This window comes from Salvelinus alpinus, chromosome 14 (genome assembly GCF_045679555.1).
Source record: "Salvelinus alpinus chromosome 14, SLU_Salpinus.1, whole genome shotgun sequence".
Classification (NCBI taxonomy): Eukaryota; Metazoa; Chordata; class Actinopteri; order Salmoniformes; family Salmonidae; genus Salvelinus; species Salvelinus alpinus.
The window spans coordinates 6,953,344-6,977,559 of NC_092099.1; the positions used below are offsets into that span (position 1 = coordinate 6,953,344).

At 43.6% G+C, this 24,216-nt stretch overlaps 2 protein-coding genes across 9 annotated transcripts; both read left to right on the plus strand.

The window, feature by feature from the left end:
• Nucleotides 1–3,378: 3,378 nt before the first annotated feature.
• On the plus strand, nt 3,379–7,097 carry LOC139538322 (putative nuclease HARBI1). 7 transcript variants are annotated; one of them, XR_011667706.1, is made up of 10 exons: nt 3,379–4,113; nt 4,201–4,377; nt 4,468–4,529; nt 4,612–4,698; nt 4,786–4,827; nt 4,896–5,069; nt 5,149–5,184; nt 5,283–5,837; nt 6,119–6,230; nt 6,325–7,097. XR_011667706.1 is itself a non-coding variant. In XM_071340234.1 (9 exons), exons 6-9 carry the CDS (start codon nt 5,366–5,368, stop codon nt 6,693–6,695), a joined length of 1,071 nt encoding a protein of 356 aa, XP_071196335.1. In that variant the 5' UTR covers nt 3,379–4,377; nt 4,468–4,529; nt 4,612–4,698; nt 4,786–5,069; nt 5,149–5,184; nt 5,283–5,365; the 3' UTR covers nt 6,696–7,097. The 7 variants fall into 7 exon arrangements, 5 of the variants coding, with proteins under 5 accessions (XP_071196335.1, XP_071196337.1, XP_071196336.1 ...); XM_071340234.1 differs by adding an exon at nt 5,907–6,022 and having other exon boundaries at nt 3,379–4,377; nt 4,786–5,069; XM_071340236.1 differs by adding an exon at nt 5,907–6,022 and having other exon boundaries at nt 3,379–4,377; nt 5,149–5,837.
• A 2,913-nt stretch (nt 7,098–10,010) lies between these two features.
• Nucleotides 10,011–22,255, plus strand: uchl3 (ubiquitin carboxyl-terminal esterase L3 (ubiquitin thiolesterase)). Of its 2 annotated transcripts, none has more exons than XM_071340240.1 (8): nt 10,011–10,183; nt 13,217–13,345; nt 13,765–13,921; nt 15,326–15,411; nt 15,641–15,688; nt 15,889–15,964; nt 16,530–16,588; nt 20,920–22,255. In XM_071340240.1, the coding sequence occupies exons 1-8, from the start codon at nt 10,178–10,180 to the stop codon at nt 21,001–21,003; spliced, it is 645 nt and encodes a 214-aa protein (XP_071196341.1). In that variant the 5' UTR covers nt 10,011–10,177; the 3' UTR covers nt 21,004–22,255. The 2 variants fall into 2 exon arrangements, with proteins under 2 accessions (XP_071196341.1, XP_071196340.1); XM_071340239.1 differs by lacking the exon at nt 10,011–10,183 and adding an exon at nt 10,277–10,374.
• Nucleotides 22,256–24,216: the final 1,961 nt, after the last annotated feature.

Here is a 24,216-nt window from a genome sequence, read left to right on the forward strand (position 1 = left end):
AAAATTGATCATTTTTTCTCTCATAAATCTACACACAACACCCCATAACAACAAAGTCAAAACAGACTTTTGAAACTTCATGTGTTTGTATTGTTAAAAAAAAATAAAAAATAAATGTATGGTTTAACATGCCTTTAATGTTTATTTGTTTTAGCGGTTAGTGGTAATGTTAGTCATAAAAAGTGTTACTACATTTGTATGTACATCACTAAGCATTTATGTATGTGTTATAAATGACCAAGTGGGTCTGACTATTAACCTCTTAAATGTAATGGCAAAATGTAGATTTCCGCCTAAACTCAATTGACTAGGTAATGAGAATCAGGCAAATTACTTTCACGGTGGCAACTGCCTTACATATAACAGCTATAACAGTCATCAGAGCTCCACGTATGGTTGTTGTTGTTGAACACTGTCGAACGCCGAAACCTGAACTAAAGATCTCGGTTTAAAAGCTGACAGTGTTTTTATATACTTTTGTTTTAATTTGAAACCTGCGTCTCTGTTTTGCTAAATTGCTGTGAGCGCTGCTATCTGTCCCGGGATCCTGCCAGATTCTGTATAGTGGGAGAGACGCGAAAGCCCAGCTTGCCTAGCTGGCTCGACGGTCTATTGAACGTTTCCAGCGTTGCAGGAGCTTGCTTGCGGAGGGAGGACTACTCATAGCAAGCAAGTAACAAACCTACATAAGCTACTGGGGAACCCACGCCCACCTACTTTTTATTTTTCTTCCACTCCAGTAGCCGGACGCCACTCTGGTCTGGTGGAAGTTTCGCTGCCGTGTTGCCTCTACACAGCCGACTGGCCGGTGCTAGGCAGGGTTCCATCCCCGAAGGCGTTTCCCCCTTCCCTGGAGAACGGAGCTGATCTCGACCCAACCGACCAGCCATGGAGGTATGTCACTTGCCGTGGAAGTTGAAGAAGGTGTCCTCTGGAAACGGGGGTCTCCATGGAGATGTTGAGCCCGGAACTGACACAGACCAGAAACAGCTTTGCCGCCCTGGATCCAGAGGTTCCGGCACCTTCGTCCTTGGTGGCTTCCCAATCAAGATCGGATCCGGAGGTACCTGCGTCTTCATCCTCGGTTCTGTCTCCCTCTCTGGTGGCTTCTATCACGGGTTCAGATCTTCGGAGCTCCCAGCCTCACCAGACTGTGAGGCTGCCTGAGAGACCGGCCAATTCAGCATCACCAGCTGTCATCATAGGCAGCTCTATGGTGAGAAACATCTCGGTCTCCAAGGCAAAAACCTTGGAGACCAGGACATCATAAGGCTCATAAGGAGTACAGGACATCATAAGGCTGCTTCTAACTGTTCTACCACAGATTCCGGGAGCTGACACTGTCGTAGTCCATGTGGGATCAAACAACATCAGGAGGCCTAGCTCGGAACATTTGAAAATAGATTTTAAAGAACTGATCTTAGCATTAAACGACTCCAAAAAATGACCAATCATTTCTGGTCCAGTACCATCGTGTGAAAGATTCAGCAGACTGTTGGCATAACACATTTGGATAAAAGACTACTGTAGCTCTGCTGGAGTCACTTTTATTGATATATTATTTTTGCACCTTCTGGAAACAGAAGATACTCTACAGGAATGACGGAGTCCATCCAAATCATCTTGGCTCCTGGACTCTGTCCACGCATTTCAAGGCTGTGTTGAAACAATGACTGGTAAATGATCCAAGACCAGCTCAGTTAATCCCTACCATTGTGACAATGAGTAGTCATAATGTTGCATCAAATGTACATGATCTTAGGGGCGTTGGCAAATACAATGTAAGTAAGTTAATTTATGTACCCCTAATTGCACCGAATACATCTGTTTATCCTGCAGCTATTGTAAGCAGTAATCATGAGCCCATAAACCAGTTACACTGGTAGAACTGAGGCGGTGTGCAATAGTAGGAAGACCACTTCATGCAGCTCACCCTGCACTATCAGCTCCTATGTAAATAACATGAGTAAGTCTACCTCTGATAAGCTTCCCAGTAAAGCATTAAAATCAAGCAACCCAGAAAAGTGCTAAAAATAGCCCATATTAACATAGCCCAGGAAACAAGGTCCATGAAGTCATAAACTTTCTTGTAACATATGACACTATATCTCTGAAACTCACTTAGATAATACCTTTGATGATACAGTGGTAGCAATACATGGTTATAACATCTACCGAAAAGACAGAAATGCCAACGGAGGCAGTGTTGCAGTCTATATTCAGAACCACATTCCTGTAAAGCTTAGAGACGATCTCATGTTAAATAGTGTTGAAGTAATATGGATGCAGGTTCATCTGCCTCATCTAAAGTCCATTCTGGTGGGAAGCTGCTATAGACCACCAAGTGCAGTCAGTATCTGGATAATATGTGTGAAATGCTTGATAATGTATGTGATATCAACAGAGAGGTATATTTTCTGGGTGATTGGCTATCATCAAGCTGCCCACTCAGGAAAAAACGTTAAACTGTAACCAGTGCCTGCAACTTGGATCAGGTCATCAGTCAACCTACAAGGGTAGTTACAAACAGCACAGGAATTAAACATCAACATGGATTAATTACATCTTTACTAATACTGCCGATATTTGCTTTAAAGCAGTATCCAAATCCATAGGATGTAGTGATCACAATATAATAGCCATATCAAGGAAAACCAAAGTTCCAAAGGCTGGGCCTAATATAGTGTATAAGAGGTCATACAATACGTTTTGTAGTGATTCATACGTTGATGTAAAGAATATTTGCTGGTCTGTGGTGTGTAATGAGCAACCAGACGCTGCACTTGACGCATTTATGAAACTACTTATTCTAGTTACTAATAAACAATCACCCATTAAGAAAATTACTGTAAAAACTGTTAAATCGGCCTTGAATTGATGAGGAATTTAAAAACTGTATGGTTGAGAGGGATGAGGCAAAAGGTATGGCAATTAAGTCTGGCAGCCCAACTGATTGGCAAATGTACTGCAAATTAAGAAATCATGTGACTAAACTAAATAACAATAAAAAAAACTATACTATGAAACAAAGATATCAATTATATAAAGAATGATAGTAAAAAGCTTTGGGGCACCTTAAATTACATTTTGGGGGAAAAAAGCCAACTTGGCTCATTCATTCATTGAATCAGATGGCTCATCACAAAGCCCACTGATATTGCCAACTACTTTAATTACTTTTTCATTGGCAAGATAAGCAAACTTAGGGATGACATGCCAGCAACAAACGTTGACACTACACATCCAAGTATATCTGACCAAAATTATGAATGACAAGAATTGTACTTTTGAATTCCCTAAAGTCAGTGTTTAAGAGGTGAAAAAAGTATTGTAGTCTATCAACAATGACAAGCCACCGGGGTCTGACAATCTGGGGCCTGTTGCACAAAAGTAGAATTAAGACATCCGGGATAAATGACTCAGCTGAGCTCAATGAAGCCAAAACATGTGCGTCCAGGCTTAATTGGTTGCACAAAGACCAAGCCAGGATGAGCAGACACGGATTCATTAAGCCAGGTGAAACCAATCCTGGATAGGTGCGCGCTCACGGCTCACTCAAATAGACCCCGCCACAGATCACAGATTAACTGATTTACCATGGCAACTAGAGCCGCGTACTTTTCCCCGTCGGAAGCACAAATCCTCATGGAGGCATACGAGGAGGTAAAAGATATAATTAAGAAGAAAGGCAACACCGCCACAGTGATAAAGCAAAGAGAAAAAGCGTGGCAAAGTATTGCAGACCGCCTGAATGCGTAAGTAGTGCACAATTACACACTCACCGCTCCGCTGAAACATCACAATTACAATTCAAATATTTAATTCACATCTCCAAAAATGCAGTTGTACTGTAATTATGAAACGGTTAAATTTTTAATTGAAATGCACTGCAGATATGAGTGAAATTGTGTAAAGTAACTCCATCACACTGTATAAAGCTATGATAAATTTTTTGATATTTTTACTGAAAACAAGACAAAAATACCAAGTAATTTTTTGCAGTGTGACTCCATTAAATGTGTGTGTGTGTGTGTGTGTGTAGATTAAACATGAACGGGCCAAAACGGACATGGCAGCAGGTCAAAATCAAATACAAGAACATTCTGCAGAATGGTATGGTCCCTGACTAATATTTAACAAAGCACAAGCATATATTGTACCCAGAAGGTGCCTGCTCACACATTGTCTGTACTGTTTTAGCAGTGAAAAAGAATACCCACAGACAAGGCACGGGTGGTGGGTCACCAAAGGCTGACCTTACCCCAGCAGAGGACATGGCCTTGGAGCTAAATAAAGGCAGGCCCGTCTTAGAGGGGATCCCTGGGGGGAAAGAGACGAGCATAGGTTCCTCCCAAGATGCCACCCGCTTCATTCAAGGTATGTCCTTCCATCTCTACATGGGATACAACCACATTCATATTGAATCAATTTGGACTGTCTGACTTTGGTTTACCTATTGCCTTGCAGTGTCTGGCAGCACTGTGTTCCTGTTAGAGCCACCAGCACAAGCACCAGACGATGCTGATCCAGTGAGTACTCCATCAAAGGCATACTGTAGGCCTGGCATGTCTTGTCTACTAGCTTCAATATGAATCCGATTAAATGTGATAGGGTGAAGGCCCCAGTGCAGCAGCAACAGCATATGATGGAGACGATGATGAGGAGGAGACCATCTCTCTGGATTCCAGAAGGCATGAGGTATCATGTTAAGACTGTGAAAGTACTATTTACTCTACAATGGTGAGGAGTCCTCATCAAAATCAAAAAATCTAATTTCTTTTACAGGACCCAGATGCTATACAGTGGGAAAACCAGCCTGGCAACATAGTGCGTATTAATAAAAGGACACCACATCCTGCCAAATTCCAGCTGCGCTAATTGTATTGTGTTCACAGAGCTCACAAGCTATCAGAAAGTTGTATGGCAACCACCTCCGGCGCCAAATAGAACTGGCAGACATAGACATTCAGTACAAGAAGAAAAAGATGGAAAATCTTGCACTGGAGTCCGAAATAAAAAAGAGGACAATTAGGAAACTGGACCTTGAAATAAAAAAACTTGAGAGGGAGGTGAGATATGCCTTCAATGTACACTGTATGCTAACTGTAACACAAATGTATTATTCATTATTTTTCTTTCCTCCCCCAGCTCCAAGAAGATGACACAGCTCAAAATAAAAATTAGGTATATTCTCGTAAAGTCAAGTGAGCCATGACATATGAGCTCTTATTGTGAGCACACAGGACGGTGGCATCTTTCTAAGGTTTTTTTTATTTTCCCAGCAATCAGTACAACCAAGTCATCGTTATAAGGCATCGCCCTCTTTTGCCCACCCCCCCAGCACCAGGTGTGGCCACTAGCCTATATGAAGGCCCAAAATTGTGTGTTCCTTTCTGCTCTGACAATGGCATGCCCATTCGTGCGAGATGTGGTGGATGAAGAAGCACTTGTGCTGAGGAGAGCCTTCAGGCGAGAAAGGGTCTTCAGGGACCGGTTGGACCCACTGGCCTTCCCTGATGACCATCTATATGAAAGATACAGATTTTCTGCAGATGGCATCAGGTATCTATGCAGACTACTGGGTCCCAGGATTAAGCACCGCACTGCACGGAGCCATGCACTGAGTGTGGAGCAAATGGTTTGTGTGGCCTTGCGCTTTTTTGCTAGTGGAGCCTTCCTGTACTCAGTGGGGGATGCAGAACAGCTGAACAAGGCCACAATTTGCCGCACAATAAGGAGTGTGTGTCTGGCTATCAAAGCATTAGCAGATGTCTTCATCTCCTTCCCTGGCCACAGAAGACTCTGTGACATCAAAGAGGAGTTCTATAGGATTGCAGGTAAGAGGATCTACAAATTACAGGACAACTGTTAACACATAGTAGGATACTCATTACTTTGTGTGACAGGTTTCCCCAATGTCATTGGTGCAGTGGACTGCACACACATAAGGATAAAAGCCCCCTCAGGTGCCCATGAGGCCGATTTTGTGAATAGGAAATCCTTTCACAGCATTAATGTTCAGGTGAACATAACTTTTTGATATTGTCCATTGACGAACACTCTGCATTGCCAGTGATGTGCATTGATTGGTGTAATATTCCTCATCTTATGATTTCAGATGGTCTGCAATGCTGACTGTGTGATCAGCAATGTTGTGGCAAAATGGCCTGGCTCAGTCCATGACTCCAGAATCTTTCGGGCCTCTGAAATCTATCAGTGCCTATCACAAGGTAAGCCACACAACCCCTATTTATAACCATCATGGCTGTGTCAAGAATATCACTGTGTTTATGAGGTAGTAATGATGAGATTTTGTGTTGACAGGTGAATTCTCTGGTGTGTTGCTGGGAGACAGGGGGTATGGCTGCCAGCCTTTTCTCCTGACACCTTTCACAGACCCCCAGGAAGCACAGCAGGCCTACAACCATGCCCATGCCAGGACCAGGGCCAGAGTTGAAATGACCTTTGGCCTCCTGAAGGCACGCTTTCACTGCCTTCACAAATTAAGGGTCAGCCCTGTTAGGGCATGTGATATTACTGTGGCTTGTGCTGTCCTCCACAATGTGGCCTGCCTGAGGAAGGAGAGGGCCCCCAGAGTGCCACCAGCCATGGACTGGGACAATCCGGCAATCTTCCCTGATGACGACAGTGGTCGGCTGCTGAGGGACCAATATGTGTTGAATTATTTTAGTTAGTATGTGTGCTTTCAATTTTGGTTAAATATGTCCTGCGGTGGCAGAGGAATTTGGGTTTTTTTGGGTTCGTTTTTTGACGAATTTGGCCTCTTATGATGTTTGTGCGGTATACTGTGTGTAATACAAGGCTGCAGGGAGGCTACTGCATCCATTCATTTGTCTGTTCAGTTGATGTGTATGGATTTGTCCTGCATTTATTTTAGTGTGCAGACATGCAGGGTGTGTTATATACAGACCTTTGAATGTGTATGTATCATTTTGTATAATATGCTTGGATTCTGTGCTTTCCATCTTGTAGAGTCACTGTGACTTCAGTTTCGAAAGGAGCTGATGGTTTACCTGCTTTGTTTTGTCCTTATTCAATAAAGGAACATAATGTTACACATTGTGTTTTTATATTCATATGGAATGTGTATTTGTTTATATGACAGAGTACTAGGGCCACACTGAAGAAAAAGGATAAAGTCATAAATTTATGAGGCTGGTTCTTTCTGCAGAAAAGCTACATATTGTTTTTACAGTTTTGATACTTATGACAATGTGATACTTAATATTCTGGCACATCAGCATGTCTTTGTTTATGAAACCATACTGAAGTACAATTTCACGAAATGCCCCACATCTGTCATTTTAACAACTGTCCTCCTTTAAAACAACTGGTTACAATATTATGACTTGTGTTTTTTTCCCCTCTGTGGCCCTAATATTCTATCATTTTATATATAGCCTTATAGTCTATGGGAAACTGTAAATTATCTAATGATAGCAACATCATCTAAAAATCATTTTTTATCCAAACTCATTGAAATTAATGATCACAAACGTTTAAATAATAACAGTGGGTCTAGTTATATGTGATAACAATGTATAGTGAGCAGTGAAATAACTATTGGTTTCCATTTGTGGTGACTGCTGACTGACATTAGGGATGAGATTAAATAGATCCTGGAATTTAGCCTGGTCTGGAGCAGGCTAGCTCCACAGAATAAATCTCCATGGTAATTTATACCATAACATATCCTCCTGCCCCCTATCCATCTTTAGTGCAACCGGATTACGGATCAATTGAGCCAGGATCACCAAGATATCCTGGCTTAATCCCTTATCCTAGTTTTGTGCAACAGGCCCCCGGATGGAAAATTACTGAGGATAATAGCAGACTACATCCTATTTGCCACATCTTCAATTTAAGCCTACTAGAGAGTGTGTGCCCTCAGGCCTGAAAGGAAGCTAAAGTCATTCCGCTACTGTCACGGTCGTAATAAGGATGGGACCAAGGCGCAGCGTGTGTAGAGTTCCACATCTTTATTACGGTGAAACTTCAAACAAAAAAACAACAACAAAAACCGTGACATCAGTGGTGCAACAAGCACAAACACAAATAATATCCCACAAACACAGGTGGGAAAAATGGCTACCTAAATATTATCCCGAATTAGAGGCAACGAATACCAGCTGCCTCTAATTGGGAACCATACAAAACACCAACATAGAAATATTGAACTAGAACACCCCCTAGTCACGCCCTGACTTACTACACCATAGAGAACCAAGGGCTCTCTATGGTCAGGGCGTGACAGCTACCCAAGAATAGTAAAGCCCCCTTTACTGGCTCAAATAGCAGTCCAGTCAGCCTGTTACCAACCCGTAAGTATACTTCTGGAAAAAATAGTGTTTGACTAGATACAATGCTATTTTACAGTAAACAAATTGACAACAGAATTTCAGCATGCGTATAGTGAAGGACACTCAACAAGCACAGCACTTACACAAATGACTGACGATTGACTGAGAGAAATTTATGATAAAATTATTGTGGGGGCTGTTTTGTTAGACTTCAGTGCAGCTTTTAACATTATCAATCATAGTCTGCTGCTGGAAAAACATATGTGTTATGGCTTTACACCCCCTGCTATAATGTGGATAAAGAGTTACTTGTCTAACAGAACATAGAGGGTGTTCTTTAATGGAAGCCTCTCCAACATAATCCAGGTAGAATCAGGAATTCTCCAGGGTAGCTGTTTTGCATTTTTCAACTTTTACTAAGGACATGCCACTGACTTTGAGTAAAGCCAGAGTGTCTATGTATGCGGATGACACAACAGAATACACGTCAGCTACTACAGCGACTGAAATGACTGCAACACTCAACAAAGAGCTGCAGTCAGTTTCAGAGTGGGTGGCAAGGATTAAGTTAGCCCTAAATATTTCTAAAACTAAAAGCATTGTATTTGGAACAAAACACTCACTAAACCCTAAACCTCAACTAAATCATGTAATAAATCTTGTGGAAATTGAGCAAGTTGAGATGACTAAACTGCTTGGAGTAACCCTGGATTGTAAACTGTCATGGTCAAAACATATTGATGCCGTAGTAGCTAAGATGGGGAGAAGTCTGTCTATAATAAAGCGATACTCTGCCTTCTCAACATTATCAACAAGGCAGGTCCTACAGACCCTCGTTTTGTCGCTCCTTGACTACTGTTCAGCCGTGTGGTCAGGTGCCACAGAAAAGGACTTAGGAAAATTGCAATTGGCTCAGAACAATGGCTGTTAGATTGGGGATGAAACCCGGAGAACATGCTGGCCGATGACACAATCAGGGTGCAGAATGCCTTCCAGAACCTGGACATGAACTGAGGACCACGATCGGAGATCTTGTCGACCGGAAGTCCATGGATCCGGAAGTCGTGCTGCACCATAAGATGGGCCGTCTCCTTGGCTGAGGGCAACTTGGGAAGGGGAATAAAATATGCGGCTTTGGAAAACCTTTCCACAACCGTAAGGATGGTGGTGTAACCATCTGACAGGGGGAGATCAGTGACAAAGTCCAGAGATATATGGGACCAGGGGCGGTGAGGAACAGGGAGTGGTTGAAGGAGGCCAGCCGGAGCTTGCTGCTGAGTCTTGTTCTGTGCGCACACAGTACAGGAGGCGACAAATACGGAGATAAGAAACGGTGGCAGAAACATTATGTACAAAATAAGTTACAAATAACGCAAAAAAACACACACAATAGCACAATGTGATAGGAAAGCATCCAACAGGAAAGTGTGAGTATTGCCAGGAAACAGAGCATGTATTGCTACAGTGTGGCCAGTATCAGAGGGGAAGAGAGATGCTGAGATCTAGTATAAGTGAGAAGGGGATACATACAATTAGTTTAGAGTATATTGAGTAGAACGTCATTAGATATAGTCTCAAATATGTTGTTTTCTTTTTTAAGAGCAACGGGGCTGGCAGGTAGGATTTAGTTTCTCCCTTTCTCTGGCCCACACTCCAGTATAGTAGGTGGCGGTAATGCACCATAACGTTAGTTGCCAACCGCAGATAAACCCCACCGAAGAAGAAGAAACGTGCTTCTTCTGTTTCGCCGAAAAAGAAGTTGGACCTGTTTCACTTTACTGAAGATTTTAGCTAGCTAACTATAATATTATTAGAAATGGACGGCCAGCGCTGGTTGCCACTGGAAGCCAACCCAGATGTTAGTATACATACTTTGTATTTATCCAATTTAGCTAAACATGTCATCACAACTACCTAGCTTCCTCATTCATTCAATCTCACATGAGTTGGCTAGCTAGCTAATTTATTCTAGCTAGCTATTGCTGGCTGGTTTGTCAAAGAACAAAAGCTAACGGCTTACTTTTTGTTCTTTTTTTTTTAGGTGATGAACCAAGTAAGTAAGTCGTATCATCTTGCTAAACCCATCATGGAGGCTTCAAGTGTTGCTGTTAAGGATATCGGAATCTCACTCGCAGATTTCAAGCTAAATAATAGCGAGCTAGATGGCTAACAACACAGTATCCAGCTTGGAGGATAGCTAGCTGTGGCTAGTTATCAAAAGCGGAGGTGCTGTTCAGCTTAACTATCGACCCTCTAAAAATAGCATATCCAACACGTTTATACTTGTATCAGCTGATATTTAACCACTACTAATAGCAGCTAAGTAGCTAGCTAGACAGCATTGCCATTCATATCAGAGACAGTGGCTCTTTGTTTTAGAGAGCTGAAACATGATTTTGATGGTGAATATGTAACTAGCTAACTAGTAAGTTCTTGGAGCCAATAATTACTGCAGTAAACATGCACATGATGCTGACGAGCTCCATAAAGACATAGAGAACAGAAATCAATCTGAATCCAAATTTGGTCGAATCAAATGTGATTATTTTATCTGATTTAAATGACCAATGCTTAGGCTTCTGGTATTTGAATAAACCCTCCTCACAGCTGCCCATGTCCCTTAAAGTTGATGATGTGGTTGTAACTGACAAGAAGCACATGGCTGAGCTCTTAAATCACCACTTCAATAAGTCAGGATTCCTATTTACCTCAGCCATGCCTCATTGCCCGTCCAACATTTCCTCATCTCCCACCCCGTTAAAGGAGCTCCTTAAACTTGACCCCAAAAGCCATCTGGGTCAGGTGGTTTAGACCCTTTCTTCTTTAAGGTTGCTGCCCCTATCATCACCAAGCCTATCTCTGACCTTTTTAACCTCTCTCTCCTCTCTGGGGAGGATCCCATTGCTTGGAAGGCAGCCACGGTGTTATAGACCAATTTCTATTTTTCCCTGTTTATCAAAAATGTTGGAAAAGTTGATTATTGACAAGTTGACTGGCTTTCTTGATGTCTATAGTATTCTCTCTGGTATGCAATCTGGTTTCCTCTCAGGTTATGAATGTGTCACTGCAACCTTAAACCTCAATGATGACACCATTGCCCTTCATTCTAAGCAATGTTGTGCTGCTATTTTTATTGACTTGGCCAAAGCTTTTGATACGGTAGACCATTCTGTTCTTGTTGGCTGGCTAAGGAGTATTGGTGTCTCTGAGGGGTCTTTGGCCTGGTTTGCTAACTACTTCTCTCAGAGAGTGCAGTGTATAAAGTCAAAACATCTGCTGTCTCAGCCACTGCCTGTCACCAAGGGTGTTCCCCAAGGCTAGGAAGCTCTCTCATCCATTTATATGCAGACGATACAGTCTTATACTCAGCTGGTCCCTCCCCGGATTTTGTGTTAAACGCTCTACAACAAAGCTTTCTTAGTGTCCAACAAGCTTTCTCTGGCCTTAACCTTGTTCTGAACACCTCCAAAACAAAGGTCTGGTAAGAAGAATGCCCCTCTCCCCACAGGTGTGATTACTACCTCTGAGGGTTTAGAGCTTGAGTAGTCACCTCATACAAGTACTTGGGAGTATGGCTAGATGGTACACTTTCCTTCTCTCAGCACATATCAAAGCTGCAGGCTAAAGTTGAATCTAGACTTGGGTTCCTCTATCGTAACTGCTCTTTCATCCCAGCTGCCAAACTAACCCTGATTCAGATGACCCTCCTACCCATGCTAGATTACAGAGACGTAATTTGTATATCGGCAGGTAAGGGTGCTCTCGAGCGGCTAGATGTTCTTTACCATTCGGCCATCAGATTTTCCACCAATGCCCCTTATAGGACACATCACTGCACTCTTCTGTAAAGTGGTCATCTCTGAATACCCGTCGCAAGACCCACTGGTTGATGCTTATTTATAAAATCCTCTTAGGCCTCATTCCCCCTTATCTGAGATATCTACTGCAGCCCTCATTCTCCACATACAACACCCATTCTGCCAGTCACATTCTGTTAAAGGTTCCAAAAGCAAACACATCCCTGGGTCGCTCGTCTTCTGTTTGCTGCAGTTAGTGACTGGAACGAGCTTCAACAAACACTCAAACTGGACAGTTTTATCTCAATCTCTTCATTCAACGACTCAATCATGGACACTCTTACTAACAATTGTGGCTGCTTTGCTTGATGTATTGTTGTCTCTACCTTCTTGCCCTTTGTGCTGTTGTCTGTGCCCAATAATGTTTGTAGCCTGTTTTATGCTGCTGTCATGTTGTGCTGCTGCCATGTTGTGTTGCTACCATGCTGTGTTGTTGTCATAGGTCTCTCTTTATGTAGTGTCGTGATGTGTTCTGTCCTATATTTTAATTTATTTAAATGTTTAATCCCAGCCCCCATCCCTACAGGAAGCCTTTTGCCTTTTGGTAGGCCGTCATTGTAAATAAGAATTTGTTCTTAACTGACTTGCCTAGTTAAATAAAAAATATATAAAAAAAGTAATAAATACATTTGGTGTGCTTTGCTGAAAGGATAGTGTGGCAGCTACAATAATGATTTTTATTTATTATTTAACCTTTAACTAAGCAAGTCAGTTAAGAATACATTCTTATTTACAACGACGGCCTACCCCGGCAAAACCCTAACCCGGTCGACTCTGGGCCAATTGTGCGCCGCCCATTCACGGCCGGTTGTGATACAGCCTGGAATCGAACCAGGGTCTGTAGTGACGCCTCTAGCACTGAGATGCAGTGCCTTAGACTGCTGCGCCAGTCGGGAGCCCAAATGATCACCTGCTGATTTATACATGTTCATATCCTAATTTATATTTTATCAAGTTAAAGCACTCCTGAGCTTTGCCCTGTCCATTGCTTTCCTATTTTCATGCATGATGATTTAACTCCCAATATTCTTCCCCAAGTTTCTGCGACAGTTGGGTTTGCTGCCGACCTGGCAGTTTGGCGATGTGTATGGGATGGACCCAGAGCTTCTGAGCATGGTGCCCAGGCCTGTGTGTGCTGTCCTGCTGCTCTTCCCTGTCACAGAGAAGGTAGGTCTGCTCCAGATTTTCCAACCGAATGTGTGTTTGTTTGACTTAGGCTATTTAGTTAAAAGGAGTCACAGCTGGCGCCGTCTTCTATGCTATGCCAAAAAATATACTCTATTGTCTTGATTGGTCAACCTGTGTTTTCAGCAAGTGTGAAATGGTCTTTTACACTTGAAAATGATTTAACAGTCAAATATACTGGTAACCGCATGTAGAGTTGTGGTTTTTGCCGGTGTTCACCACAGGTGCATTCTGCAATAATTTAGTATTTTATAAATGTATTTATTAACATTCTAGAATTGTTCAAATAAACATTCAGCCCCAGTAACTACAGTAGAAGCTAATGGAATATAATCGATAGAAGAACACATAAGTTAGGAAAACAACATGACACACTTTCCCTCTCCTCTCCCATTTTGCAGTATGAGTCTTTCAGGCTGGAGGAGGAGGCCAAGATCAAGGCCCAGGGCCAGGATGTCTCCCCAGATGTCTACTTCATGAAGCAGACAATCGGCAACGCCTGTGGAACAATAGGCTTAATTCACGCTGTAGCCAACAACCAGGAACACCTGGAATTTGGTACGTGGCTGTCACACCCCGGATGACGTTTCCCCTACGTACAGATCTAGGATCAGCTTTCCTCCCCCAATCCCAATGACAAACCCTGCATCACTGATCACAGGGCGGTGACTGTCCTTATTGAGATGGCGAGGGAGAAAATGGCATGCTCACAGTTTGACAATGTCAAATTACTGTAGTCCATGATGGCTTTGATAAATTGAAAAAATGAGGATGTGAAAAATGTAATTGCGTTGTCGTTCAGGAAAAGTATTTCTTTTTTTCTTTTTTCTTGCCACTACAGGATTTTCCTGTAGTGGCAAGATAAATTTAGTCAATAAATGATTTGCTATCCCTTTTTCTTTCTTTGCCACCAAATGTTTACATATAGGCTACTGGTAATGTTACCAGGGCCATGTTCAGTTGCAAAACATTCTCGAACATTGCAGATAGAAAATCCATGAATAGAGCCGCCGTTATTCCTTATTAAACACGTCCTGCTGAATGCGCCCCAGGTTGTTAGCTATAGCTAGCTAATGAGGTAACACGACTGAACAAGGTATAGCCTAAACAAATGGTTAACAGTCTGATCCGCAAGTAGCCTAGTTTTAGAACGGCCCGCGATATGCTTTATGAATGCAAAATTTGGCCCGCCAATGTGCGACCGAAGAGAAAAAAAGCATAGCTCTAGTATATGTTTTGAACGATAAGGGCTAGAATCAAGCCGTTTTCTCTGAGGAAAAGAGGGAGACTTGGCTACGTGGGTTAAAGAACCTGGCTATGAAATGCAGTGGGGAAAGTGGGACAGTTGAGCGAGACTACATGTTCAAAGACGGCCTACTTTTCTATACTAAAAGGGAGAAGAACATAGACTGTTGTTTTTACGATTGAACTCAATGCTGCTTTTGTTTTTAATTTCGTACGGCTGCTTGTTTCTTAAACCAGGCAAAGGGTATAGAAGGCCGGTGGTGACTGGTTAGCTACCGGGAAGCAAGAGAGTCGCCTGTGCCGTGTGTGTAATCTGAGCCTGTCTGCCCACACACATTGCTTGCTCACCAGCTGATGTAGTCTGTGTGGCGTGTCCTTCCCACTGATGAACAGAACTGCTGCCAATATTAATTGTGCTTATCAATGAAAAGCTCTCAATCTCTCCCGAAACTCTTGTCCAGTCCATTTAGTAGTCAGATTTTAGTCACAGAGATCATTTCATCTCTTCTCATTTTAGTCAACTGAAATGAAAATTCATGTTCTTTTGGTTATAGTTTTTTTTCTGGGTCTATTTAGTCAGTTATTAGTCTCGTCAATTGCCACTGAAAAGTAAGTGTTTGACGAATATTTGAGTCACTATTTCTGTTGACGATATTAACACTGCTCAGTGATGTAACTTTCTGTATGTTTCATGCTTTTCTCTGCTCGTCCTCCCAGAGACGGACTCTCCACTGAAGATGTTCCTGGTACAGTCCACTAAACTGAGCCCAGAGAACAAGGCCACCTTCCTGGAGAAAGATGAGGTATTTCCATCAAAATCTTCATCATACAAAGATGATAATTTATCAGATTAGCGCTAGTGGGTCAAGACTAGGGTTTAGAAACATTTTAGTGCTTAGCTTGGTGGTAACCAGGTTGTGCCTATAATAAGTGGTGGCCATGATGACAATGCACTGAGTGGATGGTGTCATTCTAGCCATGGGGAAATGATGTGATTGAAATGAAAGTGGATGATGTTTTCTTCCGTTGCAGAGCATCCGTGTTACACATGAATCTAGTGCACAGGAAGGACAAACCGAGGTGAGTATTAATTTGAAGGGTTTTCTAAAACAACAATTTTGAACATGGTCAAAGGCAGTCAATAAGTAACTACAGGGGCAACTTTTTGAAAGAGAGTGAAATGGGGAGCTACTACCTAAACTTGTCCTTTGTAAACTCTTTGTTTTCTATTTGCCCATACTGAACATGACCCACTTGTGCTTTGATCTTTTGTTTTATAGGCACCAAGCTTGGATGAAAAAGTGGACTTGCATTTCATTGCTTTTGTGAATGTTGGGGGACATTTATATGAACTGGGTAAGTGAAACACCCCTTTCCACTTGAAATGCTTTGTAGTAGACCTCTCAATAGCAGCAATAAGATACACAGAAATGGGTTTGGTAACACTTCTTATGAATAACCTCTTCAAAATGCCTTGTAAGCACATTTTATAATGCGTTTGTAGCGGACGTGAGGGGTAATTTCGCCAAGGGATCATTTTCTTTTGGTCTAATGGTCAAGACATTGGTTTCTCCTGTGGGAGACCAGGGTTCAGATCCCGCCTGTGATAATGGCGCCCAACGTGGGGTGGCGTCTCGTTTAGAGGCTCATGGCCTCGTTATGAGGTAGCCCAGCCTGCGTCGTCAAAATCAGTCACCCTCAACCCAAGGGGGAATTTCCTTCAGTTCTTGAGCCCCATAAGTTATTAAAAACATGCTTATAATGCATTATTAAGAGGGTATTCTTAGGAAGTGTTACCATGAGTTTTCTATGCATGCGATCCACATTACAATGGGATTGTTCTGAGACTTGCCCAGTCACTGCAGTGTGATATTGATCATGTGCAGTAGCATTTGTTTCTCATCTTGTGTTTTCTCTCAAGATGGCCGCAAGCCTTTCCCTATTGCCCATGGGAAAACATCAGAAGTCCGCTTCCTTGAGGTAAGCGACTAATCGATGCATCTCATTGTAAAGACTCGATGATGGTTTGGTAGAGGCAACCACGGCCTTGGTTGAATGAGTGGCGGTTATTCAGAAAGAGTTTCCGTGCTGATTACTGATATTTCCATATTCAGTAGGTGTACCTTACCTGCATTGTTATAATCATGGGTGGAATTGGAAAGGGAAATCACTCTGGGAACTTACTTACCTAGTCCACAAGAGAGCACCACTGTATCCGCTCTGCAGCCCTCTGGGAATCGCCAGGAATTCAGATCCAAACAAATTTTTACGTTTTGAAATTACTTTCACTTTGGGAACTCAGTTCCCATAATAGAACTGGGCAAGGCGTAGCGTGGATATTGAGAACAGTCTAAAGCAGAAGCATAACATGTCATTACACTTCAAAGTCAGAGTGGACGGCAAGTAGGCCTACAGTAGGAATATCAATGACAATAGTCAACTCACTTGGATTGCAGCATTTGGAGTTGCATGGAAAAGAGATTTGCCGTGACTTTGTTGGGCAGTGTAAACATTAACAAAGGTCTAGGGCTTGTTCAGAAGGTTAATAGATTATTTTCAGATTTAAAGCCTTGGATTTTATAACATTTTTATATCTTTTGATTTACTTCTAGTATATTTTATCACCACACTTCGGGAATATTCATAGAATTTGCTGTAGGCAGCTGTCCTGCATGTTGACTTTCATACGCTTCAAGTGACATTGCTATGGACTTGCAAAACTCTTCCATTTCGCGTAACAAAAATCAAGCCATGAGGTGTGAGTTGTGCAAAATTTTGATAGTCGTTAAGGAGGAAGAATTTGCCCAGGCCGTTGTCTGTCGATGTGCAATCAAAATGTTGAGCTGAAGGATGGGATCATCGCACTTCAAACTGAGATAGCACAACTGAAAAGTAGACAGAATTTTCACAGAGAGGCTTCTAGAGTGGATGCGGTCTACAAAAATACGCTCCCTTTGGTTGGATCTGCCATTGAGACAGACCAGGACATACTGAGGTTAATTTCCCAAACTTACAGAAACACAACAGCGTTTCAACCACCTCTACCCCGATGCCATCTACCCAGTGCGTGACAGTCGCCGGTTAAGGTAAAAGCCAAGGTACGGGTAGAAGAACGAGTTGTTCCTGAGCAATACGTTTCAGCCACATACAGAGCTGGAATCTCCACTCCCACAGCAGGATTCGCAAGAAGGTGTCTCGTGCGCAGGCATCGATCCCAGCATACCAGGGACGTGTGAGTAACGAGCGATCCACGGCTCCCAGTCTGAGATGAGTTCAAGGCACCCCTCGACTCCAGATTCCAGCAATGTTCGAAAACGGGGGAGCAACAGGAGCTTCGTCTGCGCCAGTGTCCTCCATCTAGCATCGTTGCTGGGATCTCCATGGTATATCATGTTGTCATCCCAGATGCAAGGACTCTTTGTTATCCGGATGTATTTACAATAACTATTCCCAACCAACTCCCGGACGCAAAACCAGTTGTGGTTCATATCGGAAAGCACAAATCCAATGTCAAACAGCTTATTGAGACCATACAGGATTTGGGGAAACTACCCATAATCTCCGGTCCCATTCCCTCTGTGCGTCGGAACAGTGAGAAATGAAGCTGTGTGTGGTCTCTCGATCTATTGACATCCCATTTGTGGATGACCGGGACTTCTTTTTGGAATAGACCAGGGCTTTTCAGTTATGATGGGATTCATCCTAATGAAAAATGATCCAGACTGCTGTCCACCAAATTGTTATTATTTATTGAACCTTTATTTAACTCGGCAAGTCATTTAAGAACAAATTCTTATTTACAATGAGGTTCCAGTTTACCAACGTTTACTTCACCGTATCTCCAAGGTACATACAGTAGATGCCATTACACTCAGACGCAGTCCTACCAGAGAGAGAAACTTCTGAGCAGGCGCACAGATAAGAGTGAGAGTACCGTAATAACAGCCATATAGGGATACTTCAAACATGAACAATTCCCCACATTTCTTTAAAGACAAAACATCAACAAATAATTAAAGTCCAAGGATTATTCAAGTCCCCCATTTACAAATGGGTCATGTTACACTGTTATTTATTTTGTATTAGTCAAGCTGCCACTTTCCATTACGGAGTGCCTTTAGGATTACAAGAGCGGATGCTCTTTTTTTTAGTCAGACAGCCAGCAAGCTGTTCCTTTTGAATCTGCTGGATTCTCTTGAGCCTGAATAAGTTCCTTGATGCCGCTAAACTCAAGACGAAGTCATGTCTCTGCGACGACTTGTTTTACTTGACAGCATCAACTAGGGAGTAGTCGTCAGTGACACACTACAGGTAGAATGCGCCATTTTGCCTCACCAGTGTTAAGCTCTGAGAACAGTTGCCAGGAAGATGGCATTATCAATTCCATCTGCAAGAGCAAGGGTTTCTCCAGCAAGCGTATTCCGCACAAACCTTCTGATCCTTTTTGACTGCGACAGATAGGTGAGAGTCTTCCTTTCTAACCCATTAACACGATTACATGTGTACCTCAATCTGTAAGGTTTCCTAGGGAAGCATCACTGAGACAACTAGTTTCAGAGAGCCCCCTTTTCCCACATGCTGCAACTTTTGTCACCTGTTCTGATTTTAGTTTACGAACAACTTTGTTTGCCTCATGCGTGGTTTGTACAGTGGTGCCTTTTGTGTTGGATGCCAAGTTGCAGCCATCAGACATTACATCAGGTCTACTCTGTGCTATCTTTGACAGCCTTACATGCTGACCAAACCGGACACGTCGCGTGCGCGAGCGTCGCAAAATAAGTTTAGAAATCCATGTTATTCAATTGTTGCACCCACACTGCTCGCGCGCGCCAATGAGCGTCTGCGATGCCAAGGGCTAAAATAGAAGTCATTCCTATTTCTGTGGCAGATCGTGCTGCAAGTCCTGCCTCTCCCATCTCCTCATTGGTTTATAGAAGCAGGTACCCACGTGCCATCTCCTCATTGGTTATACCCACGTGGGTGATTGAAAGACAATGTTTTGCCGGTCGTCGTGGTAATACTATGAAAGTGTAGACAGAGGACAGATCCTGTAGAGGTTAAAACAACTGTCAGGGTAGAGCACATCACTTCTAAAATTAGATCATACGAATTAACACATACTGTGCTGACTGAACACAAAACTAAATGAATCTGTTTTCCAACATTGTTATATAGGCTACATATGATAATAGATACGATTATTACACCTAAATATTAACAAACACACTTAACATGAGCATCAAAATGTAGTGTGCTAAAAGCACAGCACTTATTCATTCATTAATGAATGGCTGTGCGAAGTTGCTGTATATTGACGGGAACTGGAACACACTGTCATACACCTCGATCCAGAGCATCCCAAACATGCTCAATGGGTGACATGTCTGGTCCATATGCAGTATGCAGCTTCCAGGAATTGTGTACTGATCCTTGCTACATGGGGCTGTGTGTTATCGTGCTGAAACATGAGGTGATGGCGGCGGATGAATGGCACAATAATGGGCCTCAGGATCTTGTCACAGTATCTCTGTGCATTCAAATTGCCATTGATAAAATGCAATTGTGTTCGTTGTCAATAGCTTACGCCTGCCCAAACCATAACCACACCACCACCACGGGGCACTCTGTTCACAACGTTGACATCAGCAAACTGCTCGCCCACACAACGACCATCTGCCCGGTATAGTTGAAACCGGGATTCATCCGTGAAGAACGTCAACATGTTTGAGGTGTTGGCAGCTCTTTAAGCTTCTCGTTGAGCAGTGGCGATTTTATTATCTTTATCCGTCGCAGTTGTAATCAACTGGGAAACCAAAATGTTCCCAAACTGCAGATTTTAAACAATGATGGAGAATCTTCCTGGTTTATCGACCCTACCACTCACCATCGTACAGAATTAGTTCCCGGCTGCGACTCACAAAAGGACAGTTGGACAATTAAGATTAGAATTTTGATGACTGTGCGTCATCAAGTTGTCATGCAACTGAAAGTTATTGAAGTGTGTGCCATCACTACTTCCCCATTGCCCCTTAGTACTTTGAATGATTTAGGCTAAGCTCTAGTTGTTTTTAACAGAATAGCTTGAAAAAATAAATAGTAATGAGCTCATATTTACTCGAGGCAAACATCACAGCGTAGGAAATGCCTATAGTGTTTTTCATTTATTTTTGTATCTTTTTATGTATTCAGTTTCACAGTACGGGACCAAACAGAGGTGCCTGTACTCAACACCCCTAGTTTGCGCTAATAATTAGGACCCTGGTTATAATCGTATAATGTATCAAGGTGTGTTTGTTTTGTCTGTGTTGCAGGATGCAACAGAGGTGTGTAAGACATTCATGGCTCGGGACCCCCAGGAGCTTCGCTTCACAGTGGTGGCCCTGTCCAAGGCATGAACACAGCACTCACGGAACAAGAGAAGAAAATACGACTGCCAATCATTCTCAAGTGCTGACTTTTGTTAGCTCATTAGCATTTTTACTGAATAAGGTTAGCATGTGGTATGATGACAAAAGGTTAACTGGAAAAATATATATAATTAAAGTAAGCTAAGCGTGCGAGGAATCAGTAGCCTGGTTCTGAAATACGATTAGATTGTCAGATTAAAAGTTGTCATGCAACTGAAAGTTGTGTGTGCCATCACTACTTCCCCATTGCTCCTTAGTACTTTGAATGATTTAGGCTGAAGTTGCTCCGATACAGTGTCCTTGGGTCAGTTTTGCAATTTTCCAACTAATGGTTAAGGTTAGGATTGGGTAAGGTGATCCTAAATCTGTACCTAGGGAAAACTTCACCCACCCCAGATCACTTACAACGCTGCAGTATTACTGTAGCGGAAATTGAGCTTTCAGTTGGACTATTCTGACCCTGCACCAAAGTATACAGGCCATTAGGCAATGAACAATTGCTAAGATTTCCAAACTCCTGTAACCTTTCAAAGATGATACTGACAAGGTGTATGCTGGTATACTGGTAAGGTGTATGCAAAAACTCAATTGTCACCGGATTTTTTTTGTATTCTGCAGAAATGAGAAATACAGAAAAGCGTCAGTTTCATTGACTTGCAATGTATTGAACTACGTATTTAAAGGCCCAATGCAGATGTTTTTTTTTTCTCTTTTCTCTATTAAACCATTTCTCTGTAACAATTAAGTACCATACTTAATTTTCAATTAAAATAATAAAAAGTAAACCGAAATTGCTTGTTAGCAAGAGCAATTTCTCAAGCAGGAATTTTGCTGGGACTGTGAGTGGGGAAGGGAAAACTGAAAACAAGCTGTTATTGGCTGAGAGGTTTGGAACTCTTTTTCTTATTGGTCTATTAACTGATTTACCTCCTGGTGATGTCACCAGGCAGAACAAAACTCCATCCCACCAAAACCGGCTGACATTTCAGGTGGTCTTTTCAAACAGCTCTTACACTAACAGGGCACTATCATTTTCACAATTTCACAGTACTATTCCAACCTCATTGTGTGGAAAGGTATATAAAACAGGAAAATCAGTTTTGACTGCAATGGGCCTTTAAGTATGTTTGATTATTGATTGACATGGGGAGTGGTAAAAATACGTGATATAGCTACTACCACTGACATGGTGCCTACCTTTTGTAAAAACTGGCAAATTAAAATACCAAAATGATTGAAATCTTACTTTGTGATTTCACTCGCACACACCCTATCTATCATGTAGCTAAATTACTAAGAAGAGTACATATTTGACCTTTGTTTTCATAATAAAAACAAGAAAATATGGCTATACATATTTAATATAATGAAAATAACAAACCTCTTACTTAGTCACTTGGCTACATGCAATATAATTTACATTTTCATAAATGCCTTGTTTGTTAGAATGTCACATTTTACTTATTTTTTGGGGGGTACAGTTTTTATTTACTTTGTTTTGGGGAGTGTTACAGGTACAATATTCATATTTGATATTTGACACGTTGTACCTGTGGGCTGTCACTCAGAAGATAAAAGAAAAAACATTACAAAAGGTAAATAGCTACAATCTTTTCATAATATTTTTAAGTTTGGGTAATAATTCTGTGTATACAGTGCATTTTGAAAGTGTTCAGACCTCTTAAATTTTTTACACATTTTATGTTACCGCCTTATTCTAGAATTGATCATTTTTTCCCACCCAGCCAACGTCTCCAACCCCACCCATCCCATTCCCAACCCCACCCAGCCAAAGTCTCCAAACCCACCCACCCACCCATCCCATCCCCCAACCCCACCCAGCCAACGTCTCCAATCCCACGTCCCCAACGCCACCCACCCAGCCAACGTCCCCAACCCCACCCACCCAGCCAACGTCTCCAACCCCACCCAGCCAACGTCTCCAACCCCACCCAGCCAACGTCCCCCAACCCCACCCATCCAACGTCCCCCAACCCCACCCAGCCAACGTCCCCCAACCCCACCCAGCCAACGTCCCCAGCCAACGTCCCCACGTCCCCAACCCCACCCATCCCACGTCTCCAACCCCACCCATCCCCCAACCCCACCCATCCCACGTCTCCAACCCCACCCATCCCCCAACCCCACCCATCCCACGTCTCCAACCCCACCCATCCCACGTCTCCAACCCCACCCATCCCCCAACCCCACCCACCCAGCCAACGTCCCCAACCCCACCCACCCAGCCAACGTCTCCAACCCCACCCAGCCAACGTCTCCAACCCCACCCAGCCAACGTCCCCAACCCCACCCAGCCAACGTCCCCAACCCCACCCAGCCAACGTCCCCAACCCCACCCAGCCAACGTCCCCCAACCCCACCCAGCCAACGTCCCCCAACCCCACCCAGCCAACGTCCCCACCCATCCCACATCCCCAACCCCACCCAGCCCACGTCTCCAACCCCACCCAGCCCACGTCTCCAACCCCACCCATCCCCCAACCCCACCCATCCAGCCAACGTCTCCAACCCCACCCATCCAGCCAACGTCCCCAACCCCACACACCCAGCCAACGTCTCCAACCCCACCCAGCCAACGTCTCCAACCCCACCCATCCCACGTCTCCAACCCCACCCATCCCACGTCTCCAACCCCACCCATCCCCCAACCCCACCCATCCCACGTCTCCAACCCCACCCATCCCACGTCTCCAACCCCACCCATCCCCCAACCCCACCCATCCCACGTCTCCAACCCCACCCATCCCCCCATCCCACGTCTCCAACCCCACCCATCCCACGTCTCCAACCCCACCCATCCCCCAACCCCACCCATCCCACGTCTCCAACCCCACCCATCCCCCAACCCCACCCAGCCAACGTCCACCAACCCCACCAAGCCCACCCCATCCAGCCCCACCCATCCCCCAACCCCACCCATCCAGCCAACGTCTCCAACCCCACCCATCCAGCCAACGTCTCCAACCCCACCCATCCCACGTCTCCAACCCCACCCATCCCCCAACCCCACCCATCCCACGTCTCCAACCCCACCCATCCCCCCATCCCACGTCTCCAACCCCACCCATCCCACGTCTCCAACCCCACCCATCCCCCAACCCCACCCATCCCACGTCTCCAACCCCACCCATCCCCCAACCCCACCCAGCCAACGTCTCCAACCCCACCCAGCCAACGTCC